The 23477-nt window shown below is 43.9% G+C and overlaps 3 protein-coding genes across 8 annotated transcripts; 2 read left to right on the forward strand and 1 right to left on the reverse strand.

Moving 5' to 3' along the window:
- Window positions 1-586: 586 nt before the first annotated feature.
- LOC129602210 (uncharacterized) lies at window positions 587-1894 on the forward strand. Its single transcript, XM_055501200.1, has 2 exons — window positions 587-793; window positions 1361-1894. The coding sequence occupies exons 1-2, from the start codon at window positions 686-688 to the stop codon at window positions 1892-1894; spliced, it is 642 nt and encodes a 213-aa protein (XP_055357175.1). The 5' UTR covers window positions 587-685.
- Window positions 1895-17282: 15388 nt separating this feature from the next.
- Window positions 17283-18505, forward strand: LOC129602211 (uncharacterized). Its single transcript, XM_055501201.1, has 2 exons — window positions 17283-17923; window positions 18050-18505. The coding sequence occupies exons 1-2, from the start codon at window positions 17624-17626 to the stop codon at window positions 18503-18505; spliced, it is 756 nt and encodes a 251-aa protein (XP_055357176.1). The 5' UTR covers window positions 17283-17623.
- A 481-nt stretch (window positions 18506-18986) lies between these two features.
- On the reverse strand, window positions 18987-23319 carry LOC129602209 (uncharacterized). Of its 6 annotated transcripts, none has more exons than XM_055501194.1 (6): window positions 22854-23319; window positions 22139-22778; window positions 19949-22027; window positions 19789-19875; window positions 19501-19716; window positions 18987-19433 (listed from the first exon to the last, which is right to left on the reverse strand). In XM_055501194.1, the coding sequence occupies exons 2-6, from the start codon at window positions 22641-22643 to the stop codon at window positions 19246-19248; spliced, it is 3075 nt and encodes a 1024-aa protein (XP_055357169.1). In that variant the 5' UTR covers window positions 22644-22778; window positions 22854-23319; the 3' UTR covers window positions 18987-19245. The 6 variants fall into 6 exon arrangements, with proteins under 6 accessions (XP_055357169.1, XP_055357174.1, XP_055357168.1 ...); XM_055501199.1 differs by having other exon boundaries at window positions 22139-22492; window positions 22688-23319; XM_055501193.1 differs by having other exon boundaries at window positions 22139-23319.
- Between the last annotated feature and the right edge of the window lie 158 nt (window positions 23320-23477).

The raw sequence follows: 23477 nt of genomic DNA on the forward strand, positions 1-23477 counted from the left end.
TGTTTCGACCAGGTGGAAAAAGAATTAACTCGCGTCTGGAAATCCGAATAATAAGGTGCAAATCCTGGCTGCACGTCGAACTTCGTAGAAGTATACGTGCGCGGACAAAAATTCTCTCGCAACTTGGCACAATCCGGATTTCGTTTTAAATGCAGCTGTAAAGGGTGCAATACAGTTGTCAGATCAAATTCAATGGCATGGCAGTATAAGCAGTATACAGAATTATTGAGATTAATCGATTCAAATCCATCCAGCTTGCCTAAACCGTGTCTGTCAGGCATTTGACCTTTACCGACATGCAGGTGAAGCATACCATCGTCTTCACGCACGATGCAAGGTTCAAAGTTATTGTTTTCCGCCATTTTCACTAGTAAAACTGTAAATTTAGAACTTATGTGAGTTGAAAGGGTATATATGATAACTGTTTCATGAGCAACTGCTGGCAATTACTATTAAGGGGAGGAATATGGGAGTGCGCAACCGAAGAGATTGCGTGACTGGGCGGGCTATATAGCGCTTGCCAGTAATGATTGCCGACAGTTACGCATGGGAAAGAAAAGTGGGAGTATGTTATTGAAAAAGATTGCGTGACTGGGCGGGCAGCAGCGAGGACACCTAAATTTTGGTGTAAAATAAAAGCTGCGTGCGTTTGATTTCAAAGTTGTTTGCTTTATGTAGAAAGGATATGGATGCTTTTGCTGTTAATAATTTAGATGTCTGCACAGACGAGGAGGCGGTGACGAATAAGCCGGAGTATCAACATCTTGTTAAGGCTGCTCCCTTTATTATTGTGGTAAGTGTAATTAAATGATATATAAATGCGTTAACAACGAAACTGTCCTTTAGTTTCCGTGCAGTGCTATATCTGCGTTCTGTTGAAAGAGGATGATGGCTATTCGAGAGCATATGATGATGACATGGCAGAAACAGAAAGGCGCTACCTTATTTTTTATAATCTTTTCAATGCAGTTAACAACCATTTGCTTACTGGCGCGTGGAAATGCTTCAATCAGCAGATTTGCTAATGAGACATCGACTTTTATGGACGAGAAAGGAATATTGGTCGGACGCTTTATTAACGAAACATTATTTCTTATTAAAAGCTCAAGAGCGTACCTAATTCGTAAAAATTTTGATTTTTTCAACTTGTTGAACAGTACTTTACGACAGAGCAAAACTATGTTCCCCAGTTATCAGCTCAACATTACCGCCGTACCTTCCACTTTTCAGGCAGGAGCTAGCCGCCTGGATATCATCCTCTTTCCAGTGACACGCAATTTCACTGACCTTATCAATAACAGAAATGATGAAGTCATGCGTTGTAGAAGTGTAAACGCAATACCAACATCTTCTGTTTCAGCACAAACCCTCCTGCATCATGCTCAGCCTCAGCTTGTTCAAGCCAGAAGCGCCACGAGTGGATATGCGCTTGATCAGCCAACCGCGCGGTCAGCAGGGGGATGACGGATGTTACCGGCCAACAAAATACGGTTTTTACTTTCCTGTCGATTATTTGCCTGAATTTTTAAATGCCGTGCGTCAATTATTGCACCATGTCAAACAGTGGAAAGCCGCTACTCCATACCTACAAGCAACACCAACAGCTCGTCGTTATTCCGCTGCCGCAAAACCTCCACAACCACTACCCGTGCCGGCTGCACGCAATCGCACAGCCAGAAACAACCAATCGCGAAAAAGAAAAAACACTACTGAATCGCAGCGCTTACCCACGAAAAAACTTCGAGGCGCGCCGCAAGTAAAGAGTACGAAAAATGTTGTGCAGTGTGCTAGTGATGATGAGAGTGACCCTGACCTTTTCGATGAAGAAATTGACGATGCTGATGAAGATTTGAATAATAGTGAAGTAGCTGCGTTTTCTTCTGCGGATATCTAATGTTTATTTGTTTGCCTGTGCGCATGCATAAAATTGAATAAAAATTAGTTTGTTGTCGTTCACTATCAGTATGTCTTGAAGGCACATAATAAATAATATATCGCGTAAACACATAATAAATTAAAAATCAGCAATTTTAAATTATTGTTACCATTACTAAGATACACAAACCATTTAGTAACCGGAAGCAGCATATATATCGAAAAAAATCATAATAATAATAACATTAAATGGTCTTCTAAAAATGAGAGGGGTTTGCTAACGCTAAATCCTTCTTTTTTTTTTTGCTCGATTTGTCCCCAACTTTACGTTTCTCGCTTCCGGCAAATTTTTTCTTTGGCTTTTGACGGCGTTTTTGTTTGCCTCTGCCGGACCGTATGCGGGCTCGGTTATCTCCGAGGTGTTTCACTGGCACTAAAGCATATTCTTCCATTCCTGAATCCGTAATTGCATAGATTCTTTGATAGCGGTCACTTTCACCTTCTTCAAGTATGTTCGATCGAACGCGTAGAGCGTCGGGCGTGCACGACTTATAATCTAGGAACAAGTAGCCATAATCTCGGCTTGTGGCCAATTTATAGGCTTCCATAAAGCGAGTCGAGCTACGGGGATACATTTGACGGGCAAGAATTTCGATCTGCATCATGTCTCGGGGTTGTTTCCATAACACGAGATAATGTGCATTAAGCGATATTGTTCTCATCATAGGATTTTGAAAGAAAACATTTTGAACAGTGAGTATGACGGAACGATTTAAGTGATGCGTGCCGCGAGTGAAAAGAGATACGACGTCTTTATTAATATTTTGCATCTGATCATCCAGTATAATGAGTGAAGGCTCATTTTTGTTTGTGAAACTTTCTTCAGCAATGTCATCAGGAATGTTTTTAATAAAAACAATATTCTTCGTATGCTTTTTTATTGTTTTAAAAATAGGAGACTCGTAAGAATAGATAAAATAAATTCTTTTAGGAAAAGGCGTGATCTTACGGCGTTCCAAAAGTTGATTGATCCAGTAGGTTTTGCCACCCTGTGACTGACAGCTGCATACCAAGTTGAACGGGTGAACCAGCATCGGTTCAAAACAGTATGAAGCATACATGTTAACTGTTCGTTAACAGAAAAAATAAATAGCCCCTTTAGCGGATTAGTTTCTGCGCCCTTTTCTCTTTATATCCATGTCAGGTCAGGTTCTGCAGAATCCAAACGGTTCTGTGCCATAATCCTTTTGATGGTTTATGACGCGCTTGTCAAATGTAAACCGAATCATCTTTTTCTGCTCTCGTGTTTGCAGTTCCCATTTTCCCTTTATGCGAAAAATTTTGTAAGGATTTATAAAATAATGCATAATTTTGGTGTCCTTCACCAATTCTGCCAGCGTTTCCGGAGTGAAGAATTCAATATTCCCTTGATTGATGGTAATGCCTTTCGCTTTAAAAGCCGTATGACCTTTTGCAGTGCGAAAGGCATACATTTTTGGTCCCCCGCATACAAACAGCACTATTTGATCATCTCCAATTTCTGATTTGAATTCTCCTAGGCAGTCTCCGACCGGAAGTGTGGCTAGGCCTGGCCCTTCCATCGCTATGACACAATCTGTGTCCACATACAGCAACCGCTCAATTCCCACAAAACTCATTCCCGCATAAAGCTCTAAGCGTGCGTAACTTGTCACAAACCCGGCGACAATAATATTTGCTCGAAGATCGGTACTGTCAACATTGCAAATTCGAGTACTTTGCACCTGCAGAACATCACTGTTGATAATGTCGATGTAGTTAACGTCAAACGTGCCGGAATAGAACAGTTCATTGAAGCGCTTCATAGTCTTTACATACTCGAATTTTGATTTATTTTCTTTAATGGCTAACCGACCCCATAACGTGTTGAGCATAAGTTTAGAGAGAAGGCGCCGCGTTGGATTGTTTTCCACTTTATCAGGCTGCACCACGACACCATCCCTCTCCTTAAGTAATTTGAGGTAAGCCATTTTATCACTATCAGTCTGACACGCCGCAGGATAACCGCTGGCCGCAGCTTTTTCGCTCATGAAAGTGCTTATATACTTGGAAAACAAATCTCCCTTTTCCGGATAGTGCCAAATTTCGTAAATTTCCAGTACGGTGTAGCCCAAAGTTCTAGCCAAATTTAGTTCGGGGGTGGTATAGACTCCATTAAAACTGCGTTCCTCGTCAGAATGAAAGCATGAATATTCTTGATTATTACGTTCGGCACACCGCCAGCACAGGACAAACATGCATTTGTTATTAATCCGCTGTGGTAGCAAGGGCAACCATAAATTGCGCGGCGGGAGAACCCTCACGTGGGCGATTCCAAAATATTCATTTAAGTCATTGAAACTATTGTATATTTTTTCAGGCAGTCCTAGAGGGTACAGTTTCTGCTTGCAGACTGCAGGGTACAAAGAGTTTTTGTCCAAGTAAGAGATATACTGCCCTTGCTCCACATTAGGCACCGCGAGAAGGCGGAACGCTTCCGTTCGACCTCCAAACAACACGTCACGCACATCCATCGGCTTAATATGCTTGAAACTTTGTAAAATTTCAGAAATCCCTGGCTCTTGCTGTTTCTGGGCTGTCCACTGGCAGCTCCATATGCATCGATATTTATAACCTCGCTGTCTCAAGAAGGCTTCCTTGTGTTTCGTGGAGCGGAAGAGTTGGCCCATATTGTGACCACCATATGCGGTAGTGTCCTTTGCAAAACACACTGGGCATCCATGGAAATAGCAGCCGTGATATTCAAATACCTCCTTATTTACTTCCGAGAACCCATCCACATGATAACGACCAATACGTTTTTCACCGTCGGGGTGATTTCTAGCATGGCGGATAAAAATGTTTTCCGTTTTCTGTAGATAGAACAGCCACTCCAGACTTTCATAAGAATAAGTCCGATGTGTTTGGAGATCTCGATATGTGAGATGCTGAATACTATTTTTCGGCATGAAAAGGGCACGGAACACGGTATTGACATATCCTGGAAGTGAAACTGACTCTATTAAGGGATTAAAGCCACCACATAGTGCCTTCATGTTCCCACAAAATCTTTGGCACGCCATGCGAAGGACTTGGCAATCGTTTTCGCAGTATTTCAAAATCTCGTCAGTGAACCGCCAGAGTTTAGTCGTGGCTTTTTCTGCGTCATACCACTGTCGAAACCCTTTGTAGTCGTCAATCCTCATTTGTGACGTTAGAAAGTATTCTTCGTCCGGTATAGAGCCAGCGTAATTAAAGTTTTCCGCACGAGCAAATAAGAAAGGAAAACGACCTTTTGCAGCTTCAAAACCAAAAGCTTTCGGCATTTCGGCCAGTCCCATAGGCAAAAATGCCAAAGAATCCCTTAGCATGATATTGTACTTGGCAACCTAGTGTATGAGTAGAACAACAAATAACTGTTCTTATAGATCATTATTTTCATTTTAATTCGTTTACCTTGATTTGTAAAAACTTTAGACCTCTCATGATCACTTCCGGCCAGAGTTCATTGGAATGGAGATATTGCATAATGAAATTTCCATCATAGCCCATGAGATTGTGGAAAATTACTATGTAATTTTTGTGGCGTTTATGAAAAAGCCATCGACAAAACTTGGTTCCAGCATTGTGGCCGAAAAATTTTTTCGCTTTTCCTGCATCGTTTACAGCTACCCCAGCAATCGGTACATGACATGCGCTGCTAATGTCGGCCTCAAAATCGCAATACAGAAAAGGTTGATCCGGTTTTGGCGGTTTCTCGTGCACTTGGACGAAACAGCGATGCCCTGCACTCACTACCAGTTTACAGCTTCGACAGAAATATTCTCCGCATTGGTGAATTGGAATCTCCGGATGTCGCGGTCGCTCCATACAAATAATATTGTCACAATCGTTGCATTTCTGTCTTCTCTGACAGTCGGTGGTGAGCTGATTGTGGTCTGCCTTTGATGAAGAAGATTTATCAACAACACTTGTCTGATGAAGAGCAAAACAATCTGTGTTCCCAAAGACACGATTGCAGGTACCGCACAGGATTTCCTGTTCAATAGGGCATACCGCTCGCTGACAGTTAAAGCATTTTTTGCGGCATCGATGATGCAAAGGATCGAGTTTATTGAGAAATTTATTGCAAGCGTCGCAGCGTTTCTTTTTACCAAAAAATCTTGCAGGTTTAGTAATAGCAGCATAATGATTGCCCGATAGTAAGATGTATAGCTTCGAAGCTTGCTTGCACCTAGCATTCTCTCCCGAGAAAACCAAACCCGTTTCTGGTTCAGGAGATCTGTAAACGAAAATACAAAATTCCGGTAATAAGGCTTTCTGAAATGCAGCAAAATGTTCATAAGAAACCGCGCCCAATGGGACGTTTGCTAGTTGGTACAGTTTCACGGCTTCCACCCTTTGGAGCTGTTTTCGACTATCACACAGGTCTTGCCATTTCCGTTTGTCAGTAAAGGGTAAATTTGTAGCATGAGCAACTGCAATGGCTAGCGATCGGGCAAAGCATAAACTGTCATTGTTCTTCACATTGATGATGCCGCCTCCGTGCTGCGTTCTGGTAAGGTTCCGAAAATGTTTGTCGCTGCGGCCACCATAACGGTCGCGGCGATGATGATGGGATAGAGTCTCTGAATTACTGCAATGATTGCTGCTACTACGGTAGTCGTTGAAACCTTTGCCAGAAGGCTGTCGTGGTACACGTAGGAGATTTATGTAAATAGGCGCATCAAGTGAAAACTCTGTTTTTGATGTAAGTGTATTAGCAATTAAATAAAGAAACATCTCAACATTCACCTGGTCTTGAGTCGATAGTTTAATTTGTATAGGATGAGAGAGCTGAGAAGATTCCAATGATACGCTAATAAGGTCATCTCTATTCGGAACAAAATCACGAAGCTTTTTAAATATATCTTCCAATATAGCCAGTAGTACTGGCAATACAGAATCTACGCCATGAATTGGCAACTTTGCAAGTTGAATCTGGAAGTTGCCCGCCCAGACGTTGAATTTTTTGCTGTGGCGTGACGTGATTGAATGAAGCTGATAATATTGTGCCGGCTGGTTAAGCACTTTCTCAATTTCTGCACCTTTGGCTAGCTCGTCTTGGGCGTCAGTGGTGATGTTGTTGTTAATGGTTGGATTGTTGCTAACCATCTCGCTTACGCGATTCAAAAACAGCTTGTACGAGAAAGAAATATGTCGGGTCTGACGATACAAGAAGGAAACATCTTGAACAGTTTTGCATTTTGCAAAGAGTCTGGCTAATTTCTCTTTGCCAATCTCCAGTGGTTTTTGTTTGGTCTTGGAATTTTTCTTTTGTTTCGGTTTCTCCACAGATTCTGCTGCTGCTGTCACCGGCTTCTTTTGTTGCCGCCTCGTTCTTCTGATAAAAACTTTTTGTTTGGTTTGCTTGTTTAGACTGCTGGTGCTGTTGCTGCTGCTCACGCGGACCATGTTTTCTTGTCTTGGGAAGTCGGGGACAATATACACTACTACAACCACGCAAAATAGCACAACTCCGATAAAATCTTTCAGCAGCGCTCTCGTGAATAACTATTGAAGTTGTTGTGATCACTACAAATATGGCATAAGCTACTTTTGAAAATATGCCAAACATAGACAGGTGTACGCAGTGCACAATTATTTGCAGCTGCTTGCACTAACTGAACTCAGCTGGCTGTTCGTACGTTTATATGCCTGTGTAGCGTCCAACCTATAACCTTTTAAACGAATCTCTGCGTGACTTGGTGCGAGTTTGTTACAGAAGAATGCGCAACAATTATTGCTTAACCGTGCGGTATAATTTCGGTGGGCGGTAGGCGGTCAGTAGGCGGGTGGTCATCTCACTTAACTTTCTCCGCCTTCTTAACGCCTCCACTAAATCAATCATGTGTGCATGCCTGCGTTCCTCCCCTTTGCGTGTACAAGTTTCATTGAAATTTACCACTATGGCTACATATAAACATAAACCGCAAGTTGGTTATCTTATTTGTTATTCGGTAACGTGAGCGATAATGGATCCTCTTACTGCGATTCAATTTAATTTCGGTCCTCTTCTAGCTAGCGGATGCGGTGGCGGCGCCGCCTCATCATCATCATCATCGCTTAATCGCGCATATGTTCGGGACCACAACGACCACAAAGACGACGACAATAACAAGGAGGGTAATCGTTGTGACGGCCACGGAAGCGGCGACAGCGATGACGACCAAGTCGTTTATGATCATGACGACTACGAGAGCGTTTCGCTAATGTACAGCAGTCCGGAGAAAGACCGCTTGCGACACATGTACACTGTCATGTTCCACCTGCCACACTGGAAACGCTATTATTTATCGGGCATGGGCTACAACTTTAGAAGCACTGTACGCTGTTTGCATTGTCAAAAAGAGCTATACTGGCGTCAGACAGATGCTATTATACATCACGCTGAACGAGAATGTCAAGATATGAAAGCTTATTCACTGTTAAACACCGATCCTCATGAATGGCATGCATCTCGCCGCCGCACTCATCCCAACCGTATGCGCACCTTTTACGACCTGCCGAACTTCCAGGATATTGAGTTTTTAGTACAGCACGATTTTTACCCGACTAACGAAATCCAGTGTGCACATCCTGGCTGCACGTGGACAAGAAAATGGGAAGATATTAGATGTGTTGACTATCTTAAGAATTACAGCCATGGGCGAGTGCATCGCTACAAAGTTTTTCCTTACGATAGTAAAAGCCCAAAATTTGCGGTTGTGAAATCTTTATTGAAATCTCAAAAAGAGACATGTAAGAAAAATGAGTAAATAAAAAAAATTAAAACTCAGCATCCGACGTAAATGTATGGTTTGATTCTTGCATCTTGCTTCCTACATGTGCTTTGCGGTATTCAGAGACACGACGCTCGAAAAAGTTGCTTTTTCCTTCAAGCGAAATGTTCTCCATAAAGGGTAAGGGGATTAGGTGTGTGAAAAATAGGTTCCAGTTCTAGCATCTTTAATAGTACGTCAGCTACAAACTGCACGTAGCGCTTCATAATGCTCGAGTTGAGGCCGCGAAGCGGATGAGAAAACGCATTTTCCCAAAACCTTGATTCGATTTCGACTGCCTCTTGTACCATCTCATAGATTTTTTCCACAGAAACTTTGTACAGCAGTTGACGGTAGAGCCAACAGGCGAACTCCACATGCTGCGATTCATCGCGCGCAATAAGTTCATTACTAAAGGTCAATCCTGGCAGGAGGCCGCGGCTCTTAAACCAGTAAATAACCGCAAATGCTCCGCAAAAAAACAGCATTTCTACGCAGGCAAATGCAACTAAACGTTCGCTAAATGAGCGTTTTTCACTATCTCTTATGTACCGGGTTGCCCATTCTGCTTTTTCAACCACATTTTCATTATTAATAATTGCTTGCAGCAACTGTAACCGTTGGACACTGTCCTGGACATATGTAATAATAAGAAGCGAATAGGTTTCGCTATGGATGTTTTCCATCAAAATTTGATAAGCATAAAATGCTCTTATCTCTGGACTTTGTATTTCTGTAAGAAAATTTTCCGCTAGATTTTCCATCACTAATCCGTCCGAAGCAGCAAAAAATGCTAGGACATTACAAATCAGAGTTTTTTCATGGTCTAACAGGGACGGCCACTGTCGCACGTCATCCGCAAAGTTAATCTCTTCAGGGGTCCAAAAACAGGCTACGGCCTTTTTATACAGCTCCCAGGCTTCGTCTAGTTCTATCGGGAATAACACATATCTCTTCCATGTAGATTGGAGAATCGGCTCACCTGCTGCTCCTGCAACCGTTATTTTAATGTTGTTTGTCTCATCAGTATTGCTGAGAGTGCGGTCATTAAGACACCTGTTATCAGTGACATTATGGACGTCCATAGCTAACAAGCTGAATATAAAGTTTTAAAATAAAAGCAGATGTGCAGTAGATTATATAGCAATCTGAGCTAATTACAGCGGAACGACAGCATCACGCAACCATTATTTGATCTATATCTGACTGCCTGCTTGCCTTCATGTATGTGTCCGCCCTCCTCTCGCAAATTGCTCGTGATATTTTAATGCTTAAAAACTCCTGTAAGCTGAACATTTGGAAATCAGTCAGTCAGTTTATTTATGGCGCGTTGCTGGAAATTGTAGATCACTCTTTTCAACTTTGAACTTGTTAGATTTTGTTAGACTTGATGTAAAATGGCTTCGGGACAGTGTCCAAATACATTCTCCATCGGCGCAGTCGTCGACCCTGCCGCATCCACTCCTTCCAACCAAACGTCTCAACCCCCACCACCACCACTACCATCTTACGATCGTCAGGTGATGGGTCGCATTATGACGCAACAACCACAGCTTTATCAGGAGCAACATCCGCGATCAGGAATTAATAACACCACAACGACAACCTATCTGGCTTTGTTACCGTTCCAGGCAGCACCAGCAGCCGGAACAGCGGATACCCAGACGATGACGGTCACTACGACAAGGATCACGCCAACAATGACCAACACCATGACAACCACATCTCCACAGCTACCAGAGAGTTTCTGTCACCAACAGCATCAGAAGCATCAACAACAACGACAGCAGCAGCAACAATTTGGGCTATATCCTCAGACTGTGGGCAGCTTTTTCAGTGCATTCAATAGCTCGACCGCGGATGACAACGTGACCTTTAACACGATTGGTAAGAGTAATGTCTTAGTTTTTCTTGACACTTTAATGTGTTTTTACTTTTGAATCTGTCAGATTGCGATATTTGTGATAATCAAGTGATAATAAGGCCCTAATACTTATTTTATGTATGCTTATCTTAGACATATCTCCACCGTTGAACAGTAATCTCGACCAAGCAGCAATTCTCAACGAATTTCTTGTTAATACCCATCCACAGCAGCAGCAAAGCATTCCGTCAAATAACATCAACGCGTTTGCGAACCATCATCAAAAAAGCAACCGGCATCATCAACAGCATTCTCACGAAGCTCCCATTTGGGTTCCACCGCCGGCCTTATCAGACCACGTACTGCCGCGACCACCGCCACTGGTCATGTACTCCTCACCACTGCCTAGCCAGCAACAGCCACATCATTACCGTGATCACTCAATGTTGCAGCAGCGACACCAACCCCAAGCGGCAGGAAATTTTAACAACCAGCCTATCTACACTGTCGACATGGCTGTCCAACAAGAGCAGCTACAGCAGCAGCAGCATCCTTGCTACGGTGTCATGTTAAATTTCGATAAAACTGCATCACGCCTGTCCGAATACGTACCGGACACTCCACTTACGGCTAAGCCATACTTGGACCCTGTCGGCCATTTTAATCAACTGGGCAGAGTCCGCGAAGCACGCCGTGTAATTAATGACCTGCAGCACTCTGTCCTTGACCCCAATACTACTACCAAGGCGGAATGGAGCGTTATTATGGAAGCAATGAAGACGTTCTTCGTAGTTGCCGCAAAGGAATATCTTGAATCGCATCCCACGTACAAGGCTAATTTTGCGGCAATCATTGCAGAAATAGCTTCGCGCATTCGAACAGAAATCCGTCAACATCAGCAGCAGCATCAGGAGGCGGTACAAGCAACGAAGCGTAAACGAGACGCTTATTAACGCAGCCCGCCCTCGCCCGCCTACTTTGTACACCTGTTTGTTTGCTCGCCTGTCGTGACTTCTACGCAATTTAAGCCGTTTGCCGCGCATTTACGCATGCAAAATGATGGAAGCAACCACAATGTCAGCGTCTACGTCGGTTAATACCGCTCTTAATAGCATTACCAAAACTCCTTTTCTCGTGGTTTTTGAAGGGATTGCCGGGTCCGGAAAATCTGCACACTGCTCTCTCCTCGCATCTAGCCTTATTCAAGAAGGATATCAAGTTTCCATTTATAACTTTCCCTACTCCTTTTCTTCATCCTGTAACGGCGCAAAGCCACCGTGTTTGGCCCCAGCCTTGAATTCAGCCTTATCATCTCTTTGTCATTTTCGATCTGCATCCACTTATCTCATGTTAGCTGCTAATAGAGGATTACTTAATCAAGCAATCAAGAACGATCTTGCTGACGGTAAAATTGTACTCGTGGACCAATACCTGCTATACGACCTAGCCCATGGATTAGCACGTGGCCACACGTTAGAGTGGATGGAGAATATTGAAAAACGTGTATCCAACATCACACCAAACATCACCTTTTATTTAGACCTCCGGCCCATGGAAGCGCTACGGCGCATGCTTCGCTCACGCTGCCCTTCTATTGACCAGAGTGTTAATACAGTTGTTGATGACTATGGTAAAGTTTGTTCCGCATATCAATTGTTATTATCTCAAAATAATCACTCGTGCAGTTGTTTCTATGTGCCTGCTACATTGTGCTGTGAGTTATTGTCACGTAACATCCTGAAAATTTTTCGGGAAGTGTATAATGAGAACAGTAAACCGCTTGATGTAACCAATATTCTTTAATCAGAAAAACGAATAAACGCACGCAAGCAAAACTGAGCATTTTTTGCGATGACGTTGTACCTTTAATAGCAAACTAAAACACGCATGCAACATAAAACACTTGATTTATGTCTTTTACAACACATTAATGAAACGTTTATTTTTATCTATTTGAAAAATACGAGGTTGTTCATAGAAGACCAGCAGCTCAATCGGCTCCTTTAGAGGTGTTGCAAATTTAAGTTCCAGTCTAGCCATTTGTCTCCGCTCAACAGGTATATCATCTGTATTATGATTGGGTGTGAGGTCAAACGGAAAAATGCTCTGTAAAAAAGAATTTACCGTGGCGACAGTTACTTATTACAATGTGAGATTCGAACTCACCGTTCCATATCGCAACTCCAGATAAGACGTATCGGAAGAACATGCGTAGTCACGATTGCCTAGTTGGCAAGCTAATGCAGTGTACAGCAAAGCGTAATATCCGTTCTTAAAGTCCGTCTTATAGCTGTAAATTTGATTATCTACAACTAAGCTTATCTCTTCTAGATCAAAATGTTGGAAATTTAACGGGTTTTTCTGGTAGTTGCCCAAATAGGCGTCGTGCGTTACCATAGCAAATATTAAACGATTCGGCACCTTCTCTGTACCAAAAAAGTTATCGATTGTATATAGTCGCTGTCCTGGGGTAAGAGCGCGAGTTCGTACGTCCGTTGCAGCATACATTTTGTAGATGGCCGGGGCTGTGGATAGTCTTTTTTGAATTTGGTCATTTAATTTAGCCGACAGTTTAACGTAACGCGTGAGTAAACGCATATCCAGTATGTTGAGAAAATAATTAGGGTCGATGTCGCCCGACATCAAATAGAATGCAGGGTTTCGTTTGAATAATCTGATTCGGATAGAAATTTCAGGAAGCAGGTAGTTGTCAAGGTGAAACAATTCATGCATAATTTTTCCTAACATTTCGAAAGGTCGGCCTTCTTTTGTTATGTTGTAGCGCGCTGTTAAACCTTCGTTGGTTTCCGCATTCAATATATCGAAACTGTCTAAACTATTCTGGGGTTGTACGCGACTTAGGCGGTCTTTAAACCACATTACATTTCGTAAGAGGTTTTTTTTCACGCCGCGGGAATAGTTCAGTAAGGTATGAAAATATGCTTTATACCCGTAATTAGCGTAACTAACAATGAAAGGTGTACCGTTCAGTTCAACTTCTACACGCTCAAAGCAGAGATAGAAAAGTAGATTAACAGGTGCGGCATCGCGGATTCCTACGTCGCTTAATTTGTTTGCATAATGCTGTCTCTGGCTTTCATCCAACCCTGACACTATATTGGCAATTACTGGATCATCCAGCGGATTCTCCGTGTAGTGTGTTTGCTTTAGCGGTTGCAGCTGCTGCGGCTGCCCCTGACCAGCCACGGGCGCATTTGACTGAGCTGATGCAGAAGCGTCTACTTTGGTAGTCGCTGCTTTAATTTTACCTAACGGTTTTGTGCTGTCACGCCCAAGAATTTGGCAGCGCATGTACAACATCGTATCGGCTAAATCCAAATAATATTCCGTTGATGGTATCAAAAATTCAATTATTTCTGAATTATTGACAACCTGGTTCAGTGGTAAAATTTCCATGGTATGACTGCCCTCAATGGTTGATTGTGATACCGGAGGGTCAAACAACTGCAGTTCATCGGGAAATTTTTCGATAGTCGCTTGCTGTTTGGCCATAATATTTGCTAAAATTATTATTAGATCAGTGAAGCTAATGTCTTTCCCCGTGTAATTTTTTGAAATAATCCCGTTCGAATTGCTCGTTTATTACGTCGTCTCCGTCGTCCCGCTCGTTTTCTACGTCGAAAAGATTTGCCTATGACCGTTGACTGCACAATAGTACGTTTAATAACACGATTTCCTCGCCGTCGTCGTACTGGTCGTCGTCGTCGTCTATTAGTCGTCGTCGTCGTATATCCCGCCGTTTTTAATAGTGTTTAAAGCGTAAGAACGCGAGTACACAACTCTACTTTTGCAGAATGAACACTTACTGTCGCACTTTATTCATTTTATATAGTAGTAGCAGCAGCAGCAGCATCAACAACTTACAAGTTATTCAACAATTCTCGCGCTTTAGAACAGAACCACGCCCACGCTGTTCTTACGAGAAAAAAAGTTAAATTGCGTTCTTTCTACGTTTTTTTCGACATCAAATGTCACTTTTGCGTACATTACGAAAAAAATTTCACGAACACTTCTCCGAACCACCTACACCGATGTGGACTCGTTGGGCTTGCATTTTCGATAATGGAGAACAACTGCCGATTCCCCAAGCGCGTCTTCTTTCCATTGCATTTTCCAGTCAGTCTGTAGCTGAATAAATGGGTTCGCTTTGGAGAACCAATTCTGCACAGGAAGGTAAATTCGTGTGGCAGGTTCGTATCCCTTCTCCAGTTCGGCCGGGGTTATCATGGCGAGTAAGTTTTCTGCCCGACTGCCAAACGCTGCAGGGATAATGTGACTCAGTGTTAGCAGAACCTGTCGTCGTCCGCGTGCAGGATCAACCAAGAGACGATGGCGTGCAAGGCGTGTATCGCTGAACTTGGGAAAATTTTGATCATGTACATAAGACGTGAGAACGTGTTGCCGCATAACTCCATTAGAATCGTCATAGGTCAATCCAAGTACCGCGCAGAGTAGATTACCGCGGTTTACAATCTGTATTTCGTCATTCTCACTGAACCAATAAAGTCTTCCATCAATTAACTGGATCTGCGGTCTGGTGGCCCAGGCACACGCCGCTCCACTACCTGTCAATATCGCATCAACAGCTTTTGCAAGAGCGGCGATCAAATCTGCAGGCGATTTTTCGAAATCTGATTCCGCTAAAAACCCATCAAGGTATATTTCGCAGGAATCTGCTTGACTCTTGTAATAGATTGTCAGCTGCCTTTGCTCAGGAGGAATCTTGGACAATTTTGCGGAGGAATAGGCCCGTACAAGAGCCACTTCCCAGGGCTGCTCTAATTCCTTGTAGGACAGCAACGGCTGCTGAATCTTATTAGAGAAATTCGTTGCCGTATTGTGCAGGACCGTAGCGCCATACGCTGGTGAAGCTCCGCTGTGCAGCACCACATAATATCCACTTTCCATCATCTTCGCGTTCAGGTTACAGTCTGCAACAAATAACAATCAATTCGAATTTTTTGAAAGACCCATAATTAACACTACAAGAACAACCTGGCCAAAGATAAATCTTCTTGGTAGAACTGCGACGCGCGATTTCCGTCTCGTACTGGTTGCCCAGTAGAAAGTGATGAAAGCCGATAGGTTATAACCGGCCCGTAAACGATTTCGGATACGCGAAAAATTTCGTCACTAAACGTTTGCGTGTAACCTTTGCTAAAAACAGATTTCTTTAAAACAACTCTCACAAGGTCCCCCTCTTTAAATTTTGGCTTGGCAAGCTTGATAAATTTTTTTTCTTGGCCTTGTTTGAACAGAAGTGACTGATTTTTTATTGTCACCTCTGCCGGTTTCATTTTAACACCGCTATGAATACTCATATTATAATTGCTGACAATATTCTGCAGCGCCGAATGCCAGTTAGAACTTTTGGTATAGGTAAAGTGGCGAAAAAGGATTGTCTTTAGCGTTCGGTTGTATCGCTCCGCAAGGGCTGCTTTGAAGCGCGAAGAAGAAACCTGATGTCTTATCCCATACTTTTGGAGAACGGCATTTACTTTTGCATTCAAAAATTCTTTGCCAGCATCAGTTACTGCACATAAAATTTTTCACATAAATAAAAATGCATTTACTGAGACTTACAAACATAATGCACTTACTTAGTACAATTGGATTTCGTATTTCAAAAATTTTATCCATTGATTTTGCCACAGTTTCACCCGATTTGTTTTCTAAAGGAAAGGAGGTTGCATAGCGGCTCACGCAATCTACCATTGTCAAAATGTACTTGTATCGCTCATTAAACTTTTTAATTTTTTGTAATTCTACAAGGTCGCCATGCCAGACATTGTCCACTCCCACACAAAAATTCTTCAGTTTTTTGAATTTTATTCGTACAGGCTTATGAACGGTGTGAGTTCGCTGCTGCGCAAGAAAATCTTTTACATCTTTTAGGGTAATCTTAACTCTTTTCTCAACTTCCCGTTCTTTGGCCACTCGATAAAGACTCGCAGCGCCGGTAAGGTAAGCCGGTGATGTTATATCGGTGTACAAACTTTTCAGTAGTGTTGCCTTTCGCCGACTCTCTGCCGCAGTAGTCACGATCTGTCTTACTTTAGCCATAACTTACCGCTTATTTAAATCCAGGTGCGTTCTTTGGTAAGATCAGAATCAGCTGACGAGTTGCAAACGTGCGTGCAGAACGTAGATATATCCACAAAGTCTAAATTAAACGAGCTGACAGCTGGGACAATCAACATGCACCGAAGCACATCCCTAGTAGTCAGCAGCGTTAAGCAGGAAGGAAAATTGTTACTGTACTGCCCATTAAATTCACTTATATACCCTAATAATCTGGCGCAAATCAGCTTTCCCACAATTCTCCTCCCACTTAAAAGGGAGGAGGATTGGAGGAGTTCTGCTGGGCGGTTCATTCGACTGGTAAACATAGCAATTATCTTTATTGTCGCTCTTTATAAGCCATGTCCGCGCTGTTAGATTTTCTGGTCACTTTACTTTTCCGGAATGGTGCGGCGCTACTTTACGACTATAGTCAATATTATTACTAAAGCACTGTCTTTTGAAGTTGAATATAAAAATATTCCTCGGCGTATAAACGAAGCTGTCGCCTGCAAATACCGTGCTAGTATTGTTACAGAGAATATTTTTGCTGTTGGAGTTGGCAAATCGTCCGCTACCGCTAAGCAAGACGCCGCAAAAAAGCTTTTTGCCATCTTGTTACGCAACTATCAGCACAAGCTACTTGAGTTGTTGGGTGCACCGCAGTCTCTCACCTCAACCCATTCCCTTTCCCGCAGTCATTTATCTTTGCCTTATTTGCTGGATAATATTGCCACGGTTTTAAATTTTGATGTGGAATATCGCCGACTGCCTTCAGCAGAAGCTACCAGCTGGAACTGTCAAGCTACTGTTGCGAACGAGGATATTTTTGTTATAGGGTGTGGCCCAACAAATCAACTGGCCAAGTGTGACGCTGCACGACAATTAATCGGGAAAATCCTGCAGAATTATTATAAGCAGTTACTAGAAATCCTAGAGTGTCCTCCACCTATTGCATCTCCTTCCACAGTGCGTAATAGCAACGATGCCACTTGAGCGTCTTAACTCGCTTACCAATCGCCGCCGTCCAGATAGCCACCACAACCAATCTTCTACACCATCTCAGAGCAGCGGCGACGAAGAAAATACCACCACCACCACCGCCACTACCACCACTACAATCATCCGAATCCAAAATCTTAATGAAGATCGCGAGAATACGCCACCTGCAGGAATACGAACAGTACCGTCTTCGCCACCGCCGTCCTACTCTACAACAGCTGACGGTAGCGCTAGGCGTCACGCCCTCGACCTTCCAGAGCATGTGACGCTGTCACTAATTTTGGTAATTCTCGTCGTCGCTTTTATCTTTCTTATTTTTAGCATATTCTTCACTTTCATCAGCACTTTATTAACTATACGAGACTTGCAAGTGCCTAACATTAATGTTAACACAAGTTATTTTGTATAGCCACTTCCCGTTCCCGTAATTAGCCATCGCAACACCTTTGTCTGCATTACAAGAATTACTAACTTTTATCAGTTTCGCAATATCATGGAGCAACCACTTATCAGGCTGGATGATTACTTCCACACTGCTCTACGAGCTATGACGATTGCGCGCCCGGGACTGGAGCCCTGCCCACCCGCCGTTTTTGTATCGGATCCATATCGGCAATACACTTACCTGGAGATCTACGGCCACTTCAACTTCCGCCATATTAACCAAGTAATTAAGAATTATTTTAAGGCATTTGTGCAATGTCAGCGTTGTGCCAGCTGTTGTACATTGATAGCACGTAAACGTGGAAAATTACGCTTGCTCTGTTTGACCTGTCAGTTCCAAGTCGTTGTCAATAAGCGTATGGGTACGATTGCCGCAACGGCCACCACTTCCGGCGGGCTGCCTGACGTTGTTGTTGAGTGAAATTTACCTCTTCTTATATGGACTAGTGCTCCTGTGAGCTTACGAATTATTGTAATGTGACAAGCGCAGTTGTTGTTGTTGTTGTTGTTGTGCCTGACGATTATTATACGGAATAAACTTTGCGAGAACCAGCCAGCCAGATTTCAATTTCCCAGCAGCTGAAAAGGTCACCAGGATTACACTCATTTTGGTACTAACAATTATATTCTTCCGTTCGACCTGCATTGTGTCACCGAGCGCTTGTTTAGTTGCATTTGCTCATAGGCAGACTTATTCACTGGATCCAGCGTTTTTTACCCCACTAGGTGGGAACTGCAGAGGCTCGCGATACATTCATATAAAAAATATGGATGTAGGCAGAGCCTCTGCAGTAAACACCGACGTGGACATAAGAAAACTTGTGCAATGCATTTGTTATTGTGCAACCGCCGTGCGATAATACACGCGTAGGAGATTAAAAATTATAATTTTGGTTCAAAAATTCAACAAAATTCCAAATTGCCGATGCACGTCAAATGCAAGTTGTATAATAACAAAAGTCAAATTAGTTTGTCAGAACAGCAAATCGTTAGTAGCTGTAACGCTTATAGAAAAACGAAATTGGTAACCATTACATTTTTAACGTAAATAATCTATGTACATTTTATGCATTTAGGACGAAAGAAAGGAAATTGATGAGCAAAATTGGCGATAAACTATATACAAAAAGCCTTTTCAAAACAAATATGTACATCTAAACTTCAGCGACGTTCCAAACGGTACCCACTTCCGTCGCGTCGATTCCAAACCGCATTCGCCTGAAATCCACCGCGAAAACCACGGCCACGACCGCCACCGCCAGGAGGACGACCGCGACCGCGACCACGCAGTACTCCCAGGTGCCCGCTTGCCACCATTGCTTCAGGAAGTTGCACATCTATTTCCTGTCCTGACAAAAAAACACATCGTCCAGATTTTGTTGGTTCGTATAGATAAAAAATTGTATAATTACCCACCACCGCTCCCGTCGCCTTCATGTTCGCTACTCTCCCGCTCCAGAACCGAATTGTTCCCGTGCTCTTCATTATGGACCACTACTCGGTGCTGGTCATCATCATCATCTTCTTCTTCCTCCCTTTCCAGAACTTCCTCCAGCGCGCTCATGCTGCTGCTTCTGACATTGTGCCGTGGAGAAAATGGTGGAGGAGCGGACGAGTTTCCGCTCATAAGTTCTACAATAAAGTAATGATCAGTGCGATGAAAAAATAAATGTATGCAGCGTTATAATAATCAAGCAAACTCACCGTCTGCGCTGCCAATACTCACAGAGCGATTAGGAGAAGATGGTGGCAGTGGTAGAGCCGGTAGTAAAACATTTTCGTACATGTGTTCTACAAGGCAAATTCAATATACGTGCAATAACGGAAATACCTAAGCATCATTATATTACTCAGCTACACTTACCGCCCTGTTCGTCCTGCTCTTGATCGGCGTTATTGCGTCCGTGCACTTCCGCAGAAACAATAACTCGTGACACATTAGAGCGTGGGGAATTGTACACGGGAGATTCCCTGTCGTCCGCACGGTACTCTGCCGGAAATCGCGCATTATTTCCCGCAACTTGCTGCTGGCGGTCACGGCAGTTGTTATCGTTGTTGTCGTGGTCGTGGTCGTGATCGTTATCGTCGTCAAAGTTCATCACTCTATCATCAAGCACGGGATTATTTCCGGCAGGGCGTGGGGACGGCATGTGGCGAGTCGGTGTCCTGGAATTCAGGTTGGCTACTGGAGAGAAGCCATGGTGCTGCTGACGGCCGGGATTGAAGATAGGATTCGTTGATACTCCGCCACGACCACCACCCCAACGCCCATCGTGCCCACCTTGAACTTGTCTGCCCAGTCCCATGCCCGGACGATTGACATCATCGTTAGTGCCGCCGCCACTGCTGCTGTTGTCCCTGTTGTTATTAAAGACTCCTCTCATCCAAGACCACACCGAAGCACTGCGGCGACCGCGACTGCGTTCATGGTCCTCATCGCCACCGTCATCTTGCTGATTATTGCCGACGCCTCCGCCGCCGCCGCGAATAACACGATAACCACGCTTCCACAAGATACACAAGATGACTAGCAGAAGCAGAATGACACTTGCTACCGCAATACTAGCTGCAGTAAACCGATCTGCCAGCAATCCCATACGAACTTCAGCACTACCGTCACGACTACCTACAAGCAAACACGGAGGGCATGATATGTTGGCACAGGGAACAATGCGAACTGTAGCATCCGGTAGCGCCAGCGTGGCTGGTGTCGTCGTTGGGGACAACACGGATCCAACAATAGTCGTCAGAGGTTCGTCATCATCATCATCATCACTATCCTTGCCAGCAGATAACGATGACAATTCAAAACGTTCCGACTGACCGACATCCGCATTACTACTGCTATTTAATACAAATAATTCTGCGTCGTTGCTTTTGGATACAGCCGCACTAGTGTTTTCGCCCGGATGCGAAGCCAGCAGCAGCGGTGGCAATATACCCATATCAGCTGTTGTGTTGATAAGTGGGTGTGTTGCGAGAATTGGCTGTGGGGAAGTAGAAATATTCGGGACGCAGGTGGAAGGGTCAGCAGCGTCTGTAACCGTGGGTGGAGTTATACTTGCCAAGGTTGCTTCGGCCGGCATCGTTACAGCAGCGGTTGACCTGATCGTGGAGTTGGTAGCAGTCGTGATACGAATGGTGTCCGCCGTGCTCGTTCTTTCACTGCTGATATCCGCTTCTGGCGCCGTCATATCGGTAACTAACGACGACTGAGATGAAGGGGAAGGTGTCATCATCATATCGGGCTTTTTTGACACAGCTACATTATCGCTACTCTGATCCCTATTCTTGTAATAACTCTCACGATGCATGACCAATTCGACAGGGAATGACGTTGCGAACACTTTATCAGTGATAAAAGAGGTTGTGGTTAATATCGACATCAAATTAAATTCTAGCTGGGCGGGCGCGCGTGTGGGTGTTACAACAGCGGACGGCGTCAATGTTGTCTTTATCGTAGTCGGCGGTAGCTGTGTAGCAGTTTTGCCGGCAGTACTTAATCCGCCCACCACCACTACTTTACGCAGGTAATAATCACTAGATGTAGTCAGCGGAAGTAATGTACCCGTACTTGCAGTCGCATGACTAGGCGGCTTTCTCGAACTCGCATACGTTGTTAAAACGGCTGGCAGCGATAACAGCGTAACGGGAAAAATTGCAGCAGTAGAATGAGTTGTGTTGTCCACACCAATAACAATACGCTCCCCATCATCACTCTTACCGCTCAGATTATCGGTCGCGGCTGTTGATGGTGCCATAGCCCGTGTGCTGTATTCCCGATCCCGCGAAGGGTTGAAAATGGTCGAGGTTTCTCCGTTGATGAATGGTAGCAGTGGAGACTGAGACTTGTCGGCAGTAGGTGATGGTGGTGGAAGTGGACGAGTCCGTGCTGCTGCAGCCCATGGGCAGCATGGCGGATACGCACATCCGGTGCGTTTGTCTGCGAAATATTTTTATATTATTATAAGAGAAAATACGAATGCTTAACTTTAAGAAATTATTTCAACGATATTATTTGACAATTATTTAAATGTTTTCATTACTGTGTTACCTGCAGGGCAACGAGGAGCAATGACTCGGATACCCAAATTCTCCAGGCATTCCAGTTCGCGGCATTGCTGGCCGTCGAAAATCGTCTGCGACAGGATGATGAGCTGAAGGTCGGGAAAATTATGGGTTGGGCTCTGATTAGGCAGGACGTCCACATCTGATCCTGATAAATCGAGCATGCGAACGCCTCTGATCATTGCATCTGGATGATTGTCTAACGGCCACAGTGATGCTTTACTGTCGCCGCATTTCCAGAAGGTAGGATAGCAGGTGCAAAAATGCGGGCAAGGTGCAGCAGAGGAATCGGACTGCAGCGACTGACGGCCATAACTGCCGGCCAAGAAAGCCAGACAACCTGTATGTACCGTAATCACCAAAACAATTAAGCGCGACATTTTATTATTGTTGGAAATAAAATCAATAACGCAGCGCCAATACGATAGGCATTTGTAAAATTGTTGAAGGAAAAAGAGAATCTCCGATTTGGACTTCAGGACAACAAACATGAAATTAAAGCGCTGCCTTGTGAAGAGCGATAAATTGCACTTACCATAGCCCAATGAAGACAGCGCTGCCCGTTATCTGTGTATGACTCTCCACTGGCTGATGGAATGACATTAAGATAACGCGCCGTGAGAACTCTGCAATTTGTTTTTTGCATGGACAATTACTCTGTTGGAAAGTATTTTGTTATCAGCTGACCGAAACTGCAGTACCATCAGTATACATGCTTGCATCAAAATCCAGAGCATTCCACGGATGACTGACTGCACCAGATCAAAATCCATTCGGTCAGCCAGCTGAGGTGCTCTCTGTGTGCAACGTATATGCTGTGCATAATATGATGTTTACAATTATTAAATGCGCAGAGATTCTTGCAAGACAGTGGACCGAGAGAGAGCAGTGTGCCCAGTGGTCACGCAGTGCACTGCGCTCACTCGCATACAACCGCATGCCATACCAGCGAAGCGTATATCAGCGCGCATGTTTATAGGATTACATAGCAGCGTTGATGCATAACCGTCGTACACCGACTCTACTGAACTGTGTAACGTCTTTCAGTAGAGTCAAGTGTACGGCGGTTGTGCATCAACGCTGCTGCATACATTGCGCAGTAGTGCATAGGTGGGCACTGGCTATTGCCGCCCAAATACGTGTATAGGGCAGGCACTAACCCTACGGTTCACCCCTGTGCTGGCATATACGCGGGTGGGGGTAGGGGTGTTTGCCAGCACAGCAGGTGGGACCTATATCATCAAACATTATTGCCGGAACGAAATTACTGGTGTCCGGCATGGGGGACATTATTGCCGGAACGAAATTACTGGTGTCCGGCATGG

The sequence above is a fragment of the Paramacrobiotus metropolitanus genome, unplaced genomic scaffold, assembly GCF_019649055.1.
Source record: "Paramacrobiotus metropolitanus isolate TYO unplaced genomic scaffold, Prichtersi_v1.0 Parri_scaffold0000361, whole genome shotgun sequence".
NCBI classification, from domain to species: domain Eukaryota; kingdom Metazoa; phylum Tardigrada; class Eutardigrada; order Parachela; family Macrobiotidae; genus Paramacrobiotus; species Paramacrobiotus metropolitanus.